The following is an 18833-nucleotide window of genomic DNA, read 5'->3' as shown; positions in this document are numbered from 1 at the left end:
CAAAAAGAGAAATACCATTGAAAACAGTTGTGACCACAGTGCAGAATTTATGTAGATTTCACTCCCCGAAGGGAGCTGTATCCAGATCCAGGTGCTCACCAGGGTTCTGGGCACCCATAGGCTGTACTGCCACCTCTGGTCCTCGGGGGCTTGCTGCCCTTGACAGCAGCCCACAGTTAGGCTTCTGCCTGTGTCAGGCGACACCTGGGGTCCTTGTCCTCCCAGCTGTCTTTATAAATGGCAACTCACAAGCTACTGCTGAAATATTTTGTGGTAAAGCTAAAAATACCCTGCTGGAATTGTGATAATCCAGCAAATCCACATTTCAGATGCTCTGTGCTTGGTTCAGGGCAAAACCACATGACCCCATTTCCAACCCCACGACTTCCCAGGGAAGATGAATGTGAGTGCCAGGGCCAGGCAGCTGCTCCGGAAGTGGTCAGGCTCCTGGGGACTCAGATGGTCCCATGGAGAACTCATGGAGTCTCCCTCTTGATCCCTGCCTTAGGGCAGACCCAGGTTGCTCACTGGCCTGGGCGTACAGCTCCTCAGACACCCATGAGGGCAGTCTGCAGGCAGAATCCACCTGCTGCCCAGGAAGAGAGTTGGGGGGACAGCTGGCCATGCTGCACCCTGACCTCTGCCCTCAGGGAACAGCCACTGTTAGACTGTTAGCAGGAGGATTTCCAATACACGGTCCTCATACATGTTAGCAACTCTGTAAAGAACTGCATATGTTTAGGCTGGGCATGGTGGCTCACACCTGTAATCCCAGCACTTCAGGAGGCTGAGGCAGGCAGATCACCTGAGGTCAGGAGTTCGAGACCAGCCTGGCCAACATGGTGAAACCCCATCTCTACTAAAAATACAAAAATTAGCTGGGCATCATGGCGGATGCCTATAATCCCAGCTACTCAGGAGACTGAGACAGGAGAATGACTTGAACCCTGGAGGTGGAGGTTGCAGTGAGTCGAGATTGTGCCATTGCACTCCAGCCTGGGCAACAAGAGCAAAACTCCGTCTCAAGAAAACAAAAAACTGCAGCCGGGTGCGGTGGCTCACGCCTGTAATCCCAGCACTTTGGGCGGCTGAGGTGGGTGGATCACGAGGTCAGGAGATTGAGACCATCGTGGCTAACATGGTGAAACCCCATCTTTGCTAAAAATACAAAAAAAAATTAGCTGGGCGTGGTGGCGGGCGCCTGTAGTCCTAACTACTCAGGAGGCTGAGGCAGGAGAATGGCGTGAACCTGGGAGGCAGAGCTTGCAGTGAGCCGAGATCGCACCACTGCACTCCAACCTGGGCGATAGAGCGAGACTCTGTCTCAAAAACAGACAAACACACAAAAACAAAAAATCTGCATGCGTTTTGCACACATGACTTTTTAAATGTAAAGGCTTTTTAAATGCTTACATTTAAAAATTCCCTTTGGAGGTTCCTCACTTGCAGCATTCAGATGTCATCGATCCCTGTGTCTCTGGGACACAAGGTTGAGGGTGTGGAGTTTGAGGTGGGCAGGCAGAGGCCGGCAGCAGATCTGGTTCTGCTGTGGCTTAAAGAGAGATGTGGGATCAGGACGGTCAAGTTGCAGGGGCCTGACGGGGACCCAGCACAGGGGCTGGGGCGCTCACACGTGACATGCATGAGTCACACCTAGACACACTGTATGCATGTGTACACACGTGCATGTCTGCACACCGCCTGCGGATGCACACACACACTACATGTGCTCACACGCCCCACAGTTTGGTGAGCAGACCCCAGGGATCCCTGGAACCCCCAGAAACTGTGAGGAGGAGAAATTCCTTCAGAAGATGCACTCTGTGAGCCACCAGCCCTTGTGATGGAGCTCTCAGGGATATAATGGAGAAGACGGAAGCTACGCCCCACTGGGGTGGAAGGTGACCAGGGAGGAGCTGCTGTGGGGGCCCAGCCCTTCCAGCGGGCAGGGTCCCTGATCAGAAGTATCCCCAAAAAGCGCTGCCTCTGTCTCCTGCCTCTAGTGCAGACAGGCCCCTTTGTGTTCGGTCCCTTAGGTCTCCCAGTACCCAGAGTCAGCAAGCACCTGGAAGTGCCACTGGCGTGCCAGGACAAGGGGACTTGTCTCAGGGCCCACGAGCCGGGCTCAGTCAGGCGAGGGAATTCTTCAGGGGAGGCTAGCGGCAGAGGGCCAGACTAGCCAAGCCTGTGAGGCTGGGGGGCCCCAGGGGCAAGCCTGGGATGAAGCCAGCCAAGGGTGGGCAGGACTCTTGCAGGCTCCCACAGGGACCAGGATTTTCCCACTCTGCACCTCATCCACACCTGCCAGCAGACATTGCTCAGCAGCATCCTCCCCCAGCCAGCAGGGCTCCCTAGGGGTACTCAGCCCATGGCAGGGCTGTGCACAGGGTCTGCACACTGGCTGGAGTCCTTGTTTTGCTGAGGACAAGCAGCAGTGCTCCCATCACTGCCAGCCCTCGGGGTTGCCCCTCTCAGTCTGGGCCTCACCTCCACTGCCCTATGGCAGGGAAGAGAGCGATGGGAGGTGGTCAAGGCAGGGGTGACAGGATCTGCGTGGATTTGGACCTACGGTGGGAACAGTGTTGGGGGTAGGGGAGTCACTGAGGGACACAGATCTCAATCCCAGCAAGGGGACTGAGGCCAAGACCCCGGGCCCATCGGAATCTGGGCTGGAGGGTGGCTGGTGGGAGCACATGTGGATAGGACAGGTTTTGTGTTCATGGGTGCACGGTTCTGAATGAAATGCAGTGTGCACCGTGTGATGACGCCCTGGGAGGGACCTTGCAGTCAGGTTTTCTTCTAAGCAGATGCCATCATTGGCGAGACAGCAGCGGAGCCTAAAGCAGTGGCCTGGAGGAAGAAGGCAGGGCCCTGGGAGCCCCAGCAGCTGAGGGAGGACAGCCAGGCTTTCGGGTGTAGGGTGGCCGCTCCACAGGCCATTGGAGTCTTTAAAGACTGAACAATAGATGCATTTTAAGAGAAAAAAAGCAAACATTTCCTTAAATACCAATGTTGTTTCTGATTGTGCTCTCTCCATCTCAGGTGAACGTGTACGTGCTGGGAAAGACGTTTCTTCTCTTGGCCAGAGAGCTCTGCATCAATGCGCCGGCCATAGGTAGGCATCTGGGTGAGCTGCTGGGGTGTCCAGCAGGCTGCTGTAGGGACCAGCGTGCCAAATGTCCTTTGAGCAGGCCGGGCGCAGTGGTTCACGCCTGTAATCCCAGCACTTTGGGAGGCCGAGGCGGGCGGATCACGAGGTCAGGAGATCGAGACCATCCTGGCTAACCCAGTGAAACCCTGTCTCTACTAAAAAAAAAAAAAAAAAAAAGTCCTTTGAGCAGCGGAGGGAAATCCTGTCCAAGTATGGGACCCCTCAAAGTAAGAAATGTCTCTTAAAGCTGCTAGGAGCTCAGCAATGTGGGGCCTTATTTTCTAAGACAGAGTCTCGCTGTTGTCCAGGCTGGAGTGCAGTGGCATGTTCATAGCTCACTGCAGCCTCAGACTCCTGGGCTCAAGTGATCCTCCTGCCTTGCCTCCCAAAACACTCGGATTACAGGCATGAGACTGCACCTGGCCTGGGGCTTGCTTTCTGCTGCAAAACCAGCGGGCCCATTGTCAGTGCCTGTCAGGTGTGCAGGAAGGTGTAGACAGAGGGAAACAGAAGCGCTGTGTGCTGGGAAAATCTTGTGTGGACAAGGTTTAAGGAACACACCTGGCACCAGGTGCCTCTGGACAGATGGGGACAGTGGGGCAGCTCCTGGATGTGCTTTCCAGCCACAGCCCTCTTTGGTGGTTTTTCTGGCACTTTTGTTCTGTGTTGAGTGTGCAGCATTCTGCGAGTTTATGGAGCTCCTATATACCTTTCTTGATATATGTTAGGTGTAGGGTAAGTCATGTCTCCCCCTCAAGGCAGCAGCAGTGTTCATGCATGCAGAATCTAACCTGGTGGAAAAGTCTAGAAGGAAAGGATCAGAACACTCACTGCCTGATGGTTCTGACCTACCCTTTCTTTACCAAGCAGATGACTGCTTTCCACAGCCTGCTTAGAGCCCACTTTCTTATTTTGCCTGTCTGCATCTAGGAGCATACGTCCTTGGGGTAGAGAAGCACCAGGTGGGGCTGGGTCACCAACAGGACTGAGCAGCGTGGGCTGCAGCAGCAGAGGGACGCTGGCTGGGGCTCTATACTTGGCCCATGCCCTCTCCCAGGTGCCAAGAGGGGCCATCCCTCTTTTCAGGGGTCATACAGGTTTTCCAGAAAGCAACTGCCTACGGGGTGTGCAGAGTGGGAAGACAGAGGCAAGGGGTGGGAGAGCTTGCTTCACCCTATAGTCCACTCCTGCAACAGGCTGTCCCACAGCAGTGTCACAGCTAGTGACACTGTGTCCCCAGGGATCCAGAATGCTGGGCCCAGCAGAATGCTCCCCCCCCAGTCCGTTCATAGGGTAGGACTCTGAGGTGCTAGTGATACATTAGGACATAGAGACAACTAGGCACCTGGTGTTTCCCAGGGTGGCCCAGAAGCCAGCCAGCGACCCAGGGGACGGATGGGCTTCACTGGGGTGCAGTTTGCTCCAGACCACATAGCATGTTCAGCATGACAGCTTTTCTCCTCGGGATGGGAGCTGTTCTGTTGCATGAGAAAGAGAATACCCCACTGTACAACTCCTGTAGTCATTTACTGACACACGGGTGTTATTTTAGGCAACCTTTATTACAGAAGTCCACTATTTTAAGTGACTTTTTGCCGATTTTAGATTTGAAGGGAAGGTCTCAAGTTAAGCTTGGAACCACTTAGAATCCAAGAGGTGGCAGGAACATCCAACCCCTCAAAGCAGGTGGCGTGGGTGCCACTGGGAGGGGATCTGGGGCCTGCCTTGTGCCCTAAATCTTCCTCCACCTGAGACGTGCACCCCAGTGTACCAGAGATGCCTATGACTCCAATCCCCGGGCTCTGGCTGTGTGGAAAAGGCCTCTACTTTACACAGTCAAGTTTCAGCTGACTACATGTCAGAGAGAGACAAGGCTAAGAGCAGTTAGTACATTGACTTCCGCTCCGCTCACTTGCCGATCTACTGCAGCCTCCTCGGGCACCTCAGGCGTAGAAGATGAGCTCAGGGATCTGCCCACCCTGGACCCCAGTCCCGTTGGTGCTGTCCGAGGAGCACTGGAACTGGAAGGCCACCTTTCCGCACTGCACTTCCGTCATCCCCTCCTGCCCAAAGTAGCTGAGTTCGCTGCCATCCAGGACGGCACTGGCCGTGTAGAAGGTGTCTTGTTCAACCTGGACCGGGTGTTCAAACCAGACCGGGAAGGTGTTACTGGATCCGTCTGACATGAACTTGGTCAGGTTCTGAGCCAGAACCACCCCGAGCCGCTTGAGCTCAATCTTCACGCTGTACTCAGCCTTCCCAGAGCTGGACCCATACAGGCCCAGCCCTGCAATAAATACCCTTCTGTCTACTGCAAACTGGATGCTGTCGCAGCGCCCGCGGTACCGCCACTGGTTGCTGCGGTAGGCAGAAGACTGGAATCGGTGGCACCTCTGCGGGGCGAGGCCCTTCCTCTTGGTCAGGGGGAAGTCCAGGCGGGGCTTGTTGGTGGCCGTGTACCACAGGAAGATGCTGTGGGTCTCCTCCAGAGTCAGGATGTCTGACTGGGCAGCGCCATTGGCAAACTCCTCTAGGGTCATGGTTGGAATTCGGACCAGATAGAGGGCTCGCCCCAAAACATGCCTCTTGTTTCGTGGGGTGACTGACAGCCCCTGCCTCTTGCACTCTGCCTCGGCCCAGTTCAGGACGGCCTCGAAGACCACTGCCTCCTTGGTGTTGAGGGCCTCCCGAGTGACAATGATCTCCAGCGTCTGCCGGTCTATCTCACAGAAGCCTTCGGACCGTAGGGCCATCTCGGCCTGTGCATCGATGACCTCCCAGCAGCGCTGCGTCAGCTCAGGCTCCTCAAACAGCCGGCTCTGGGACAGCAAGACACAGGCGTTCTTGGCTTCCAAACTTGTCTCCAGAAAGTTGACACAAGCTTTTGCCAATGCTGGGACGATGTACTTCTTAGCAGCGTAGAGAGTGGCCAGCACCGTGTCAGCTTCCAGATCGATCTCATCACTGTACATGTACCTAGGCGAGGCAAGGCCCGCGTCAGGGGCTGGCTCACAAGCACCTATTGCGGGGCTGGGCCTGGGAGAGTCGTCCATCAGCTCCTGTGTGCTCCCCCTCAGAAGCCACGGGAGGCCGCCTAGAACGGACCCACCCGTCCTTCCCCAGTACAGAGGGGACTTACTTTAACAGGATCAGAAAGGCTGCGGGCTCCACGTCTGGAATGTGAATTTCAGATTTGACTTCCGCCAGGTCCCCGTAGAACATGGCATAGAAGACGGAGCTGCCGACAGCCAGGACGTACTGGGAGGAGAAAGCGCCGCCGTGAGCCTGGCTGTCCCGCGGCCTGCGGGCAGCCACACGGCAGGCGGGGCACGCCTTCCGAGAGGGGTCGCCGCTACCCACCTTGTGGGCGGGCACCGTCCTGGTCGCCCCCGGGGGCCCCACGACGAAGTGCACGTCGGCCATGAGCTCGTTGTTAAACATGAGCGCGTTCCTGCAAAGGCAGAGGCACGGGCTGGGGGCGCGGGCGCGGGCGCGGGCGCGCGCGGGTGCGCGGGCCGCGGGGGGCGGGCTCACCTCTCGCGCAGCGTGGGGCGGCAGCACCGCCAGCCGGGGCTTTCCGGGTGGTGGTTGTCGAGTGTGGGGGGCGCGGGCGCGGGCGGCGGTGGCGCGGGCGCGGGGGCGCTGGGCGGGCTGCGCGGCCCGGCCTTCCTGCCCACGGCGGCACCGGCGTTGCTGTTGGCGAGGTCCGCGGCCGCGGCGCTGGCGGGGGCGTAGAGCTCCGCCGCCATCTTCGCGGGCGGGGCGGCGGGGGCGGCCTCGGCGCCTGTGGACGCCGCGCCCCGCGCCCTCGCACCGCGCCGGGGCCTTGGGAGCGGCTCTGCAAGCAAAAGCAGGGAGGTCAGGCACTGAGCGACGCGGCCATGCAGGCAAGCCAGGGGCAGCAGCATGGGCGGCGGCGGCGCTGCGACCCGCGGGGTTGCCACCCGCTCCCTTGCCACCCCCGCCCCTGCGACCCTGCGACCCTGCCCGAGCCCAGCCTAACGCAGCCCGGCCAGGCCCGGCCGCAGGGGGCGCCGTCCCGCCCGCCTGAGCCTGTACCCGCCGCGGCGCCGGCGCGTCACGCTGCGTCAGGGCCGCGCCCCTCGCGACGACGCTGCCGTGCGGCCCCGCCCCCAGGCCCGACAGCCTGGAAGCTGCTGGAGTTTCTTTCCGTGCCCTGCAACCGGCGCGAGACGCGCACTGTGCAGAGGCCACTGTGGAAGGCGGCTCCCGGCTCTGGCAGGCGGCTGCCCCCAGACCCGCAGTGCCATGCGCAGGTGCTTGCGCCCGTTCTTTAGTTAGCGATCTTTTTAGGAACGCAGGTGGACCTGCTTGTTGGTCGTTTGCATTCCGGAGTCTGTGCCTCTGGCCGAGGCTTGTCGGATGGTCGTAGGGCTTCCTCGTTGGTTCAGATACCTCGTGATTTAGCTTATTGCAGACGCCAGCAGCAAACGCTCGCGGAGAGCGCGGTCCACTCTGCTCTGAGGGCTTTCACAGGGGCAGGCGCTGCTATTTCCTCGCATTTTCCTCGAGGAAATGGGCACAGAGAGGTTAGTCGCGTGCTGAAGGTCACACAGCGGGCGGGTGGGCAAGTCAGGATCTGGCTCCGGGCCTGCAGCCTTGGAGCTTGGGCCCCAGGCCGCGCCCTGCCTCTGTGGCTCCGCCTGTGGATCGCAGTCGCAGGCTCGTTCCCTATGGGGCCTCTAGCCTCCCAGCCTGGAGCTAATCCTGGGAGGTGCGTGGCAGTGGGCACTGGCTTTGCCGATGTGGAGACCAGACTTCAGAGACTGTGTCACCTGGCTTGGGCTGCGCAGCCGGTGCACGCCAAGCTCGCGTGCAGACGAAGCTCCAGAGGCCTGGCTGTCAGGAGAGTTCCTCCCTGAGGACACGCATGCAACCTTCTGGACCTCCAGGCTTCAGACTTTCAAAACTCCCATATACAGGAAAGTCCCCAGGACGCAGCCAGCAGCTCGGGTCATGGGTGCACCCATCACCGCAGTCCTGGGCAAAACAGTGAATAGGAGCTCTGTGTCTCTGGTCGTTACAGTTGTAGTAAATGTTACCTGGGAGAGTCCTCTTCGGAAAATATTTGCCGTATTTTCAACAAAGGACTCTCCAGGATTAATGAGCGACCACAAGTCAGGAAGGAAAAGGCTGACAACCCAGTTTTTTTAAAAAACGGGCAAAGGACGTGAACAGACACTATGCAATGACCCAGAGTGCACACATCATCATTTCACCCGGGAATGGGGCGCCAGAGCCCCCAGGCGGCTGAACTTGAGACTTGTCATGCCAGTGTTGGTGGAACACGGAGCAACTAGAGGTCACCTGCTATAGGTGGGCGTGTAACTCTGCAGGGCCAAGCCCTTTGGAAAGCCGTAGCATATGCATGAGGGTCCAGAAAGTCCCAAGAGAAAGTGTGTGGATGCACCTACCAAGGACACACCTGCAGAGGCCACAGCTGCGATTTCATAGTGTGGGACCCCACTGGCAAAGACACACTGGCTGCTGTGGCCATGGTTTCTGTCCCAGCCATCTATTTCCATAGGAAAAGGTAACGGGCGTAAGCAGTTTCCAGGAGAAATACAAATGGCCAGAGTGGAGACAGCCTACATGTCCATCAGCAACAGAGAGGATCAACACGTTGTGGTGGGTCCATTTGGGGAACGCAGTGAGAGGGAATAACTTACAGCAACACACAAAACCTGGGCGACAGCTGCCTCGGGGCTAGAGGTGCCAGGATAGAACTGCTGAGCCGCCAGAGGTGGTCAGTGTCTTGATCTGCATGGTGGTGTTGAGTGTGTGAATAATAATTCTCATCCTTAGAAGCCACGCTTTGCACTCTGATTTTTAAATATGTTACAGTGTAGGCCAGGCACAGTGGCTCACGCCTGTAATCCCAGCACTCTGGGAGGCCAAGGTGGGCGGATCACCTGAGGCCAGGAGACCAGCCTGGCCAACATGGTGAAACCCCATCTCTACTAAAAATACAAAAATTAACTGGGTGTGGTGGGCGCCTGTAATCCCAGCTACTTGGGAGGCCAAGGCAGGAGAATGGTTTGAAGCAGGGAGTTGGAGGTCACAGTGAACTGAGATCACACCACTGCACTCCAGCCTGGGTGACAGAGCAAGACTCTGTCGACCAGGCTGGTCTTAAACTCCTGGCCTCAAGTGATCCAACCGCTTAGGCCTCCCAAAGTGCTGGGATTACAGGTGTGAGCCACCACGCCCAGCCATCATTTTCTTTTTTGTTTGTGATAGTGGTCATCCTAATGGATATGAGGTAGTGTCATGTGGTTTTGATTTGCATGTCCCTGATAAATAACGATGTTGAGCATCTGCTCGTGCTTGTTGGCCATTTGCATGCCATGTTTGGAGAAATGTCTGTTGAAGGGCTTTGCCTTTTTTTTTTTTTTTTTGAGACAGCCTCACTCTGTTGCCCAGGCTGTAGTGCAGTGGGGAGGGTGCACCGCAAAGTCTGCCTTCCAGGTTCAAGCGGTTCTCGTGCCTCAGCCTCCCAAAGAGCTGGGATTACAAAAGAGCAATTTGCCCATTTTTAATCAGTTTTGTTCCTGAGTTGTAGGAGGTTTTTTGTATATTCAGGATGTTAACCCTTTATGAGATAGATGGTTTACACATATTCCCTTCCCTAGGATATCATTTCTGTTCATGGATTCCTTTGCTGGGCAGAAACTTTTTAGTTTGAGGTTATCCAATTTGTCTATTTTTACTTTTGTTGCCCTTGTTCTTGGTGTCATGTTCGAGAAATCTTTGCCAAGACCAATGTCATAAAGTCTGTCCCTATGTTTTCTTCTACGGGTTTTATAGTTTTGAGTCTGTGTTTGGGTCTTGAATCGGTTTTGAGTTAGTTTTTGTGTATGATGTAAGGTAAGGGTCTATCTTTATTTGCAAGTGGATATCCAGTTTTCCCAGCGCTGCTTATTGAAGAGACCATCCTTTCCCCATTGTGAAAGAAGTTCTTGTCACCCTTTTTGAAAGTCACCTGCCCATCATTGTCATTTCTGACCCTGTTCTGTCCTGTCCTGTCCTGTCCTGTTCTGTTGGTCTGTAGGTCTGTCTTCATGTCAGCACCCTACTGGCTGTTGGACTTTTTAATTCTTTTCTTGACAGTGGTAACTTATTTGTTTCTTTTTATTTATTAGTCCCTTTGCCTACTTTAAATCATTAATTTTGTTAATTTTAAATTTTCTGTTACTTGACTTAGTTCATTAATTTCATTGCTTCCTTTATTTATTTATTTATTTTTGAGATGGAGTCTTGCTCTGTCGTCCAGGCTGGAGTGCAGTGGCGCCATCTCAGCTCATTGCACCCTCTGCCTCACAGGTTCAAGCTATTCTCCTGTCTCAGTCTCCGAGTAGCTGGGATTACAGGCGCATGCCACCGCGTCCAGCTAATTTTTTGTATTTTTTAGTAGAGATGGGGTTTCACTGTGTTGCCCAGGCTGGTTTCGAACTCCTGAGCTCAGGCAATCAAAGTGCTAGCCTCGTACAATCGAAGTACCTCGGCCTCCCAAAGTGCTAGGATTACAGGCATGAGCCATCACGCCTGGCTCTTGCTCTCTTAAATATACAAAGCGCTTAAGTTAATGAAGTTATCTAAAGGATTGTACTTTAATTTCTAATAGCGTTTGGAGGTGAGAGGACTGCTTGTTTTTGCTTGTTTTTAGTTTTTTGTTTTTTTTTTTTACTTGGGATCAAGTGGCACATCCTGTGTGAATTGTGTTGAGAGTTTCTTTATTCTGTAGTACCTGGTCATTTTCATAACTGTCCCACAGACACTGGAAAAGCATGATGACTCCATGGGGTACAGAATTTAGAACATCCTTGTCAGATTGAGCCTATAGTGATGTGTCTTATATCGTCCCTTAGTCTTTTTTTCCTAATCAGTCTGTCAAATTTCAGAGAACCATGTTAAAATCTCCCCTTATTGTGGTTTCGAAGGTTGTTTCATTGCTTTTCCTTCATTTAATTCTTCCTCTGTCACTGTGCACCTGCAGATTCCAGGCTGCTTCACATAGTTTCCTGTCCATTATGAAATGCTCATGCCTGTCCCGTGCCACTCTGCCACTCCACGTTTGCCCACAGTGCCGCCGCTGCCCAGCGCCTCTGCTCCACCCTAGTCACTGACGGATTTGTCTTGAAAGCACGCTTTTTGCTTGTCTTTTTTGTTTTGAAACACGGTCTCAGTCACCTAGGCTAGAATGCAGTGGCACAGTCATGGCTCAGTGCAGCCTCGACCTCCTGGACTCAAGCAATCCTGCCACCTCAGCCTTCCAAGTAGCTAGGAATGTAGGTGTGAGCCACTCTGCCTGGCTTGTCTTGAATTTTTTTTTTTTTTTTTTTTTTTTGAGATGGAGTCTAGGAATGTAGGTGTGAGCCACTCTGCCTGGCTTGTCTTGAATTTTTTTTTTTTTTTTTTTTTGAGATGGAGTCTCGCTTTGTCGCCCAGGCTGGAGTACAGCGGCACAATCTTGGCTCTTTGCAACTTCCACCTCCCAGGTTCAAGCAATTCTCCTGTCTCAGCCTCCTTAGTACTGGGATGACTGCAGGGACATACCACCACGCCCAGCTAATTTTTGTACTTTACTTTAGTAGAGACGGGATTTCACTGTATTGGCCAGGCTGGTCTTGAACTCCTGACGTCAGATGATCCACCCTCCTCGGCCTCCCGAAGTGCTGAGATTACACGTGTGAGCCATCATGCCCAGCCGTTGATATATTTTCCAGTGTCTTTGAACTGAGTTTTCTATTTCAAGAATTAATGAGTGTCAAAGTCCCACCCCCATCAGTACATCTTTTTCTTTTTTTTTTTTCTGTCACCCAGGCCTGAGTACAGTGGTACAATCACAGTTCACTACAGCCTCAACTTCCCGGGCTCGAGTGATCCCCTTGCCTCAGCCTCCTCAGTAGCTGGGACTAGACCACACCCACTAATTTTTTTTTTTTTTTTTGGAGGCAGAGTCTTGCTCTGTCGCCCAGACTGGAGTGCAGTGGTATGATCTTGGCTCACTGTAACCTCCACCTCCCAGGTTCAAGCAATTCTGGAGTCTCAGCCTTTCAAGTATCTGGGACTATAGGTGCCCGCCACCACACCTGGCTAATTTTTGTGTGTGTGTGTGTTGTATTTTAGTAGAGACAGGGTTTCACCATGTTGCCTAGGGTGGTCTGGAACTCCTAAGCTCAGGCAGTCCACCTGCCTTGGCCTCCCAAAATTCTGGGATTACAGGTGTGAGCCATCACACCCGGCCTCACACCCACTAATTTTTTGTTTGTTTGTTTCTTTGTTTTTTGAGACGGAGTCTCTGTCATCCAGGCTGGAGTACAATGGTGTGATCTTGGCTCACTGCAATCTCCGCTTCCTGGGTTCAAGCGATTCTCCTGCCTCATCCTCCCAAGTAGGTGGGCCCAGCTCATTTTTTGTATTTTGGTTGAGACAGGGTTTCACCATGTTGCCCAGGGTGGTCTTGATCTCCTGAGCTCAGGCCATCCACCTGCCTCAATCTCCCAAAGTGCTGGGATCACAGGCGTGAGCCACAGCACCCAGCCCCGGCCAAATTTTTTAAAAAAATTTTTGTATAGACTTCGTCTCAATATTGCCCAGTCTATAAGCATATCTTTTTTTTTTTTTTTTTTTTTTGAGACAGAGCTTTGCTCTTGTTGCCCAAGCTGGAGTGCAATGGTGCAATCTCAGCTCACTGAAACCTCCACCTCCCTGGTTCAAGCAATTCTCCTGCCTCAGCCTCCTGAGTAGCTGGAACTAGAGGCATGTACCACCATGCCCTGCAAATTTTGTATTTTTAGTAAAGACGGGGTTTCTCCATGTTGGTGAGGCCAGTCTCAAACTCCGGACCTCAGGTGATCTGCCCGCCTTGGCCTCCCAAAGTGCTGGGATTACAGGCGTGAGCCACCACGCCCAGGTTATAACTGTATTTTTTATCATTCTTTTTATTTCTAGCTCCGATAATTTTATCATGTTGAAAATTATTAAAAATCTTAGCAATTATGTTATTTTAAATTATCTTGGTTTTTTTCTCTGAATAATATCTGTTTTAGCTGCCGAATCACCAAAAATCCTTTGTTTTTATCTGTAGTTGTGGGTGCGTATGTTTATGGGGCACATGAGGTGTTTGGATGCTGCCTGCAGTGTGTAACAATCACATCAGGGTAAATGCGGCATCTTTCACCTCAAACATTCATCCTTCGTGTGACAGACACGCTCAGCTGGAAAGGGGGCCTGCATCATGAGTATGAAGGGATGCAAGTCATAGCCACCTGAGTCTGGTGGGACACAGCAGGGCCCTGTGGAGTCACATCACAGCCTCGTGCTCGGCGTAGGGGAGCACTGCTTGGGTCCATGCAGTCGATCAGGGCCCGGGCTGCGCAGCACCCGGCCTGTCCCGCTCTAGGCACATCCCCTGCAGCACTGTGCCGTGCTGGCAGAGGTGCACAGCACCAGACCTCAATGTGCACACACAGCCCCAGTGGCACTGCCATGCTGGTAGGGATGCCAGAAATGGGTCCTCCTCTCACCCATGAGTGTCAGCTGATGCCGGCGGGCTGGTGACTTGTGTGCCCAGCCTACGCCTGTCTTGCTCTAAGGGTCTCGGGACCGTTGTTGGGGGTGGTGCTGTTAGCACGGTCTGGAGGGAAGGCTGCTGGGTGTGAGCCCCTCTGTGCCCTGAGCAGGGCAGCCATGCAGTAGGGGCACGCTGCCTGGCCCCAGCGTGTCTGCAGCAGGCTGGTTGGCAGCAGGTGGCCAGTGGCTCTCCTGAGTTCAGTGCCATGACTGCTCCAGCTGAGGGTCAGAGAGGCTTTGTCCAGGGGAGGGGGACTGGTGGGGGGCCTGGGTTCCTGGAAAGACAAGTGCAGGTCACCCCACCCCTGGGCTGTCTGGGCCACCTGTGCACATGCTATGGCACATTGAGGCGGGCACTGAGACGCCGTGTCTGCCGCAGACCCATGCCTGTATATTCCGCGCTTTGCGCACCTACTGGAATTCGGAGAGAAGAACCACGAGGTGTCCATGACTGCCCTGAGGCTCCTACAGAGGATGAAGCGGGACTGGATGCACACAGGCCGGCGCCCCTCGGGCCTCTGCGGAGCAGGTACAACGGGCCTTGCCCGTCTGGGGGATGCTGGCCTGGGTCCTGGCGTCACACTTTCCTGACGCCTGAGTGCTGGTGGGCCGTGCCAAATGTTTGCAGAGCACTGAGAGCTGCCTCCAGCCTTCCGTGGCTGACACCGGGCTGGCCCACTGGGGTTTTCAGCCCTCCAGGACCTCCTGGCTGCCCCGTTGGCCTCTGTGTGTCCTGGCATAAGGGGCAGAACCCTCAGGGCAGAGTGGCCCTGACCCCAGGTTGCCTACATCTGGGGTGCGGCTGCACGGCCATCCCTGTCCGTGGTCTTGTGGGGCCCGGCTCCTGACGCGGATAGTGGTGTGGCCTCTCTGTCTGAGATGCTAGATTGTTGCTTATGAGGGTGCCACGGGGCTGTCAGGCTATCCCCCACCCCCAGCTGGGCGGTTGTTCCAGTTGGACTTCTGTGGCCCCCCAGGTTTCAGCTGTCACTCAAACTCTCACTTTGCCTTTGGTGCTGGTGGGTGGATGTGGCCGTGGCCTGGTCAACTACCCCAACCCTGGAATTGGAGCCTCAGGTCGGCAGGGCCCTTGCTCCTCACCAGGGCCCTCACCCCTCACCAGGGCCCTCACCCTCATGCCCACAGAGTCCACTCTTCCCGGCAGGCTAGGTGCCAGCGTCCCTGCACTCTGCTGACAGCAGAATTCAGTCCACCTGAGAAGCCGTTCCATCTGCACACATGATCTCCATGTTTGCTCTGGAGGTTCTGGACCCACTGCAGCCTGGTGAACCCGTGTCAGCTGCCAGCTGTGGCCTCGCCCCTTTCCCGCCTGGCCTGGCTCCGCATCCTCAGAATCCCCAGCTCCCATCACAACCTGTGTTTCCTGCACAGTCATCTTAAAATTATTTTGTTTGCTTTGAGGGATTACATGAAGCTCTCGGAAACCTTCATTGTAATTGTTCTTGTATTTGAAAATGGAATGGGATGCAGCCACCACCCACCATAAGATAGAGAGGGTCTCATTGTTCAGGATGAGCCACGCTAAGTGAGGATCTCACTGCCCTGGCACGGACATATCTTCCCAGGTCATCATCTCCCTGACCGGGATCCGCAGTGTTTTCCTGGGCCACAGATACGCTGTTGCCCTGGTTCCCAGCTGTGGTTGACGAGGCCCGTCTCGTTGCTTTCTAGCACTCCTGGTTGCAGCCAGAATGCATGACTTCAGGAGGACTGTGAAGGAGGTCATCAGTGTGGTCAAAGTGTGTGAGTCCACGCTGCGAAAGAGGTAGGGGGCTCTCATTCATGGCATGGACACCACGCAGACGCTTCGTCAGTCCAGCTCAGGCCTGCTTGCCGGAGCAGGCGCCACTTCCCAGGACCCTGCTGTACCCCACCTGGCTATTGGCCAGGACCTAGCCCAGCCCCCGTCGCACCATGGCTTGGACATGCTGGCAGGATGCCTTGCCTTCCTCTGGAGAGTTCCCTGCTAGTCCTTCTGAGGCCGGCCCTGTCCTGCGGAGGTGTCCTCCTCCTCTGATCCCTGTATTATTATTGTTATTATTATTATTTTTTTTGAGACGGAGTCTCGCTCTGTTGCCCAGGCTGGAGTGCGGTGGCTGGATCTCAGCTCACTGCAAGCTCCGCCTCCCGGGTTTGCGCCATTCTCCTGCCTCAGCCTCCCGAGTAGCTGGGACTACAGGCACCCGCCACCTCACTCGGCTATTTTTTTGTATTTTTTAGTAGAGATGGAGTTTCACTGTGTTAGCCAGGATGGTCTCGATCTCCTGACCTCGTGATCTGCCCATCTCGGCCTCCCAAAGTGCTGGGATTACAGGCTTGAGCCACCGCGCCCGGCCCTTTTTTTTTTTTTTTTTTTTTGAGAGACAGCCTTGCTCTGTCGCCCAGGCTGGAGTGCAGTGGTGCGATCTTGGCTCACTGCAACCTCCGCCTCCCAGATACAAGAGATTCTCCCGCCTCAGCCTCCTGAGTAGCTGGGATTACAGGCGTGAGCCACCATGCCTGGCCTGATCCCTGTGTTTCTAAGTTGAGGCGGAGGGTGATGTGTAAAGTTGCCCTAAGTCACAAACAGGCAGGAGGCTGTCTTTGACGTTGGAAGCCTGGTCCATCTTCTTTTTGGTGTGGTCCGTCCTGGACTTTGAAAGCCCAGGTGACCCCTGTCCCAGTGAGAAGCTGGAGTTCCGTCAGAGGTCCCCGCATCAGTTGAAATGAGTGGCACAGCAAGCCAGGCAGGCAGGGCGGGGCTTTGCACCCCACTTTGCTGGGTGGTATTTGTTGGGGTTCTTCACAGCTCACCTGCACTGGCAGCCCCGTTTCATGGACTTTGGCAAGGTAAATGTGACAGTGGGGTTGCTGCAACCTGTAACTGCTGTGACATTTATCACAAATCTTGAACACACGGCTGCTGTTTTTCAGCTGAGATCGTGTCCTGTGGCAGTTTCCAAAAGCAGCTGGAAAGTATTTAACCTTAAACGTCCGACTGTTGATTCTGTAAAAGGCCTTTGATTAAGCATGTTGGAGGTTGTGTAGCGTGTAGAGGCGTTTGTAAGAACTGAGCCCCATGGCTCACAGGCCTGCAGGCCCCTTCCTGCCCGACTGCCAGGTGCTGAGGTTCTAGCCCAGCCTCCTCTCTTCAGGCCTTCTGAGTCTTCGCCTAGGATTGGGGTCCTCTGTGAGTGATTGAGGGTGCCTGTGGGCCTTTCTCCCAGTGAGCAGAGGTCCGGGCAGGATCAGGTGGGGGTAGAGGAGCCGCCAGAAGGGACCTGGGTGCCGAGGAGCAAGGCCTGACTGCCAGGCCCCATGGAGGAACGTCTGGCAAGCACAGTTCATTTATTTGTTTTTATTTTTTATTTTTTCGACACAGAGTTTTGCTCTTGCCGCCCAGGCTGGAGTACAGTGGCACGATCTCAGCTCACTGCAACCTCCGCCTCGTGGATTCAAGCGATTCTCCAGCCTCAGCCTCCCAAGTAGCCGATATACAGGCTCCCACCACCACACCCAGCTAATTTTTGCTATTTTTAATAGAGACAGGGTTACACCATGTTGGCCTGGCTGGTCTCGAACTCCTGACCTCACGTGATCCTACCACTTTGGCCTCCCACATGCTGGGATTACAGGCGTGAGCCACAGTGCCTGGCCTTTTATTTTTTTTGTTTTTATATATTTTTTGAGACAGTCTCAACTCTGCTGCCCAGGCCAAAGGGCAGTGACGCTATCACAGCTCATTACAGCCTCAACCTCCTGGGCTCAAGTGATTCTCCCTGACCTCAGCCTCCCAAGTAGCAGGGACTGCAGGTGTGCACCACCATACCTGGCTAATTTTTTTTTCTTTTTGGGTAGAGACAGAGTCTCACTATGTTGCCTAGGCTGGTCTCAAAGTCCTGGACTCAAACAGTCCACCCACCTTGGGCTCCCAAGTGCTGGGATCACAGGTGTGAGCCACGCCGAGCCAGCAGCTCAGTTTTAAATGGCGTTTTCAGAGCTGCCAGCTCCATTTCCCATGTCCGGCTCCATTTTAGGCTCACGGAATTTGAAGACACCCCCACCAGTCAGCTGACCATAGATGAGTTCATGAAGATCGACCTGGAGGAGGAGTGTGACCCCCCCTCATACACGGCTGGGCAGAGGAAGCTGCGGATGAAGCAGGTAGTGCCAGCCTTGGCGTCTGTCTGTGCTGGGCTTGTCAGCCTTGCAGGGAAGCTGCACACCCTTAGCCTCATAGCCGCTCTTCAGTGCTGTGACCAGCCAGAGCCCGAGGCTCCAGGACACACCTCACACAGACTCTGGGAAGTGCCACATCTTCCTGTAGGGACACAGACCCATAGCTCCACCTCCACCGCTGCGTACCCCTAAGTTCCAGCGGCCTGTGGTCCCTGGGGCCCACGGGGCACCCAGGAGGCTGCACTGTGTACTCGGGCCTCCCTTCACGAAGCCTCTCGCCCTGTTCCCTTTCAGCTTGAACAAGTCCTGTCAAAAAAACTGGAGGAGGTTGAAGGTAACCAACTGATCTTCCCATACAATGCTTCTGTTTTGTTGGGAAAATTGATTTTGTGCTGACTTTTTGCTTTTAACTTACGACTTCAGGTGAAATATCCAGTTACCAGGATGCAATTGAGATTGAACTAGAAAACAGCCGGCCAAAGGCCAAGGGGGGCCTGGCCAGCCTGGCGAAAGATGGTGAGTCCAGCCCTGGCCTCAGAACTCGAGACCTGTCTGTGTGCCCCTTGCTGGCACCTTTCCCACCAGCTGACCTTTGATCTTGTCCTTCCTGTCACTCTTCCTGGGCCCTCTGGTCTATGTGCATAGCCCTGGGGGTTGAGGCTGCCTCCCCCTGTGACCGTCCTTCCTCCTCAGACACTCAGGCTGCACGCTGGGCTGTGGCACTCCAGCCGTTGGTACAGGTTGCCCCCACCTCATCCCCTCCCTGCAGAGGCTCCTGTGAGGTGTGCATTGGTTTGATCCAGAAAGGTGGGACAACTCAAAGCAGTGGGCGGGGCTTATAGGTCGCAGGTGGAGTCAAAGGTTTTGTGATTGGCAATTGGTTGAAAGAGTTAAGTTATTATCTAAA

General features: G+C 54.7%; 2 protein-coding genes across 5 annotated transcripts in view; one reads left to right on the top strand and one right to left on the bottom strand.

Annotated features, from left to right (window-relative positions):
- The window catches only part of BRF1 (BRF1 general transcription factor IIIB subunit), a 78292-nt gene that overhangs the window by 41070 nt on the left and 18389 nt on the right, over positions 1-18833 (top strand). For 2 of the 3 annotated variants that reach the window (XM_007988038.3, XM_007988039.3), the window contains exons 5-10: positions 3043-3115; positions 14127-14276; positions 15440-15533; positions 17785-17911; positions 18221-18260; positions 18350-18442. In XM_007988038.3, coding sequence (XP_007986229.2) covers positions 3043-3115; positions 14127-14276; positions 15440-15533; positions 17785-17911; positions 18221-18260; positions 18350-18442 — 577 coding nt within the window. Of the gene's footprint in view, positions 1-3042; positions 3116-7353; positions 8801-14126; positions 14277-15439; positions 15534-17784; positions 17912-18220; positions 18261-18349; positions 18443-18833 lie in introns of those variants that run through there. The other variant, XM_007988040.3, reaches the window with a different exon arrangement.
- Positions 4693-7239, bottom strand: BTBD6 (BTB domain containing 6). Of its 2 annotated transcripts, XM_007988037.3 has the most exons (4): positions 6686-7239; positions 6512-6602; positions 6291-6409; positions 4693-6127 (listed from the first exon to the last, which is right to left on the bottom strand). In XM_007988037.3, exons 1-4 carry the CDS (start codon positions 7057-7059, stop codon positions 5095-5097), a joined length of 1617 nt encoding a protein of 538 aa, XP_007986228.2. In that variant the 5' UTR covers positions 7060-7239; the 3' UTR covers positions 4693-5094. The 2 variants fall into 2 exon arrangements, with proteins under 2 accessions (XP_007986228.2, XP_007986227.2); XM_007988036.3 differs by having other exon boundaries at positions 6291-6602; positions 6686-7180.

Source organism: Chlorocebus sabaeus, chromosome 24, assembly GCF_047675955.1.
Source record: "Chlorocebus sabaeus isolate Y175 chromosome 24, mChlSab1.0.hap1, whole genome shotgun sequence".
In the NCBI taxonomy this organism is placed as follows: Eukaryota; Metazoa; Chordata; class Mammalia; order Primates; family Cercopithecidae; genus Chlorocebus; species Chlorocebus sabaeus.
This window is presented reverse-complemented; position numbering and strand designations above follow the sequence as displayed.

What these genes read in the sequence shown, in the direction of transcription:
- BTBD6 (XM_007988036.3), bottom strand. Translation starts at nt 7,059, where the DNA reads ATGCTGCTGCCCCTGGCTTGCCTGCATGGCCGCGTCGCTCAGTGCCTG. An exon ending in CGCCCCACGCTGCGCGAGAG is followed by an intron (nt 6,603 to 6,685) that starts GTGAGCCCGCCC and finishes CTGCCTTTGCAG; the next exon opens with GAACGCGCTCATGTTTAACA. An exon ending in GCCTTTCTGATCCTGTTAAA is followed by an intron (nt 6,128 to 6,290) that starts GTAAGTCCCCTC and finishes TGCCTCGCCTAG; the next exon opens with GTACATGTACAGTGATGAGA.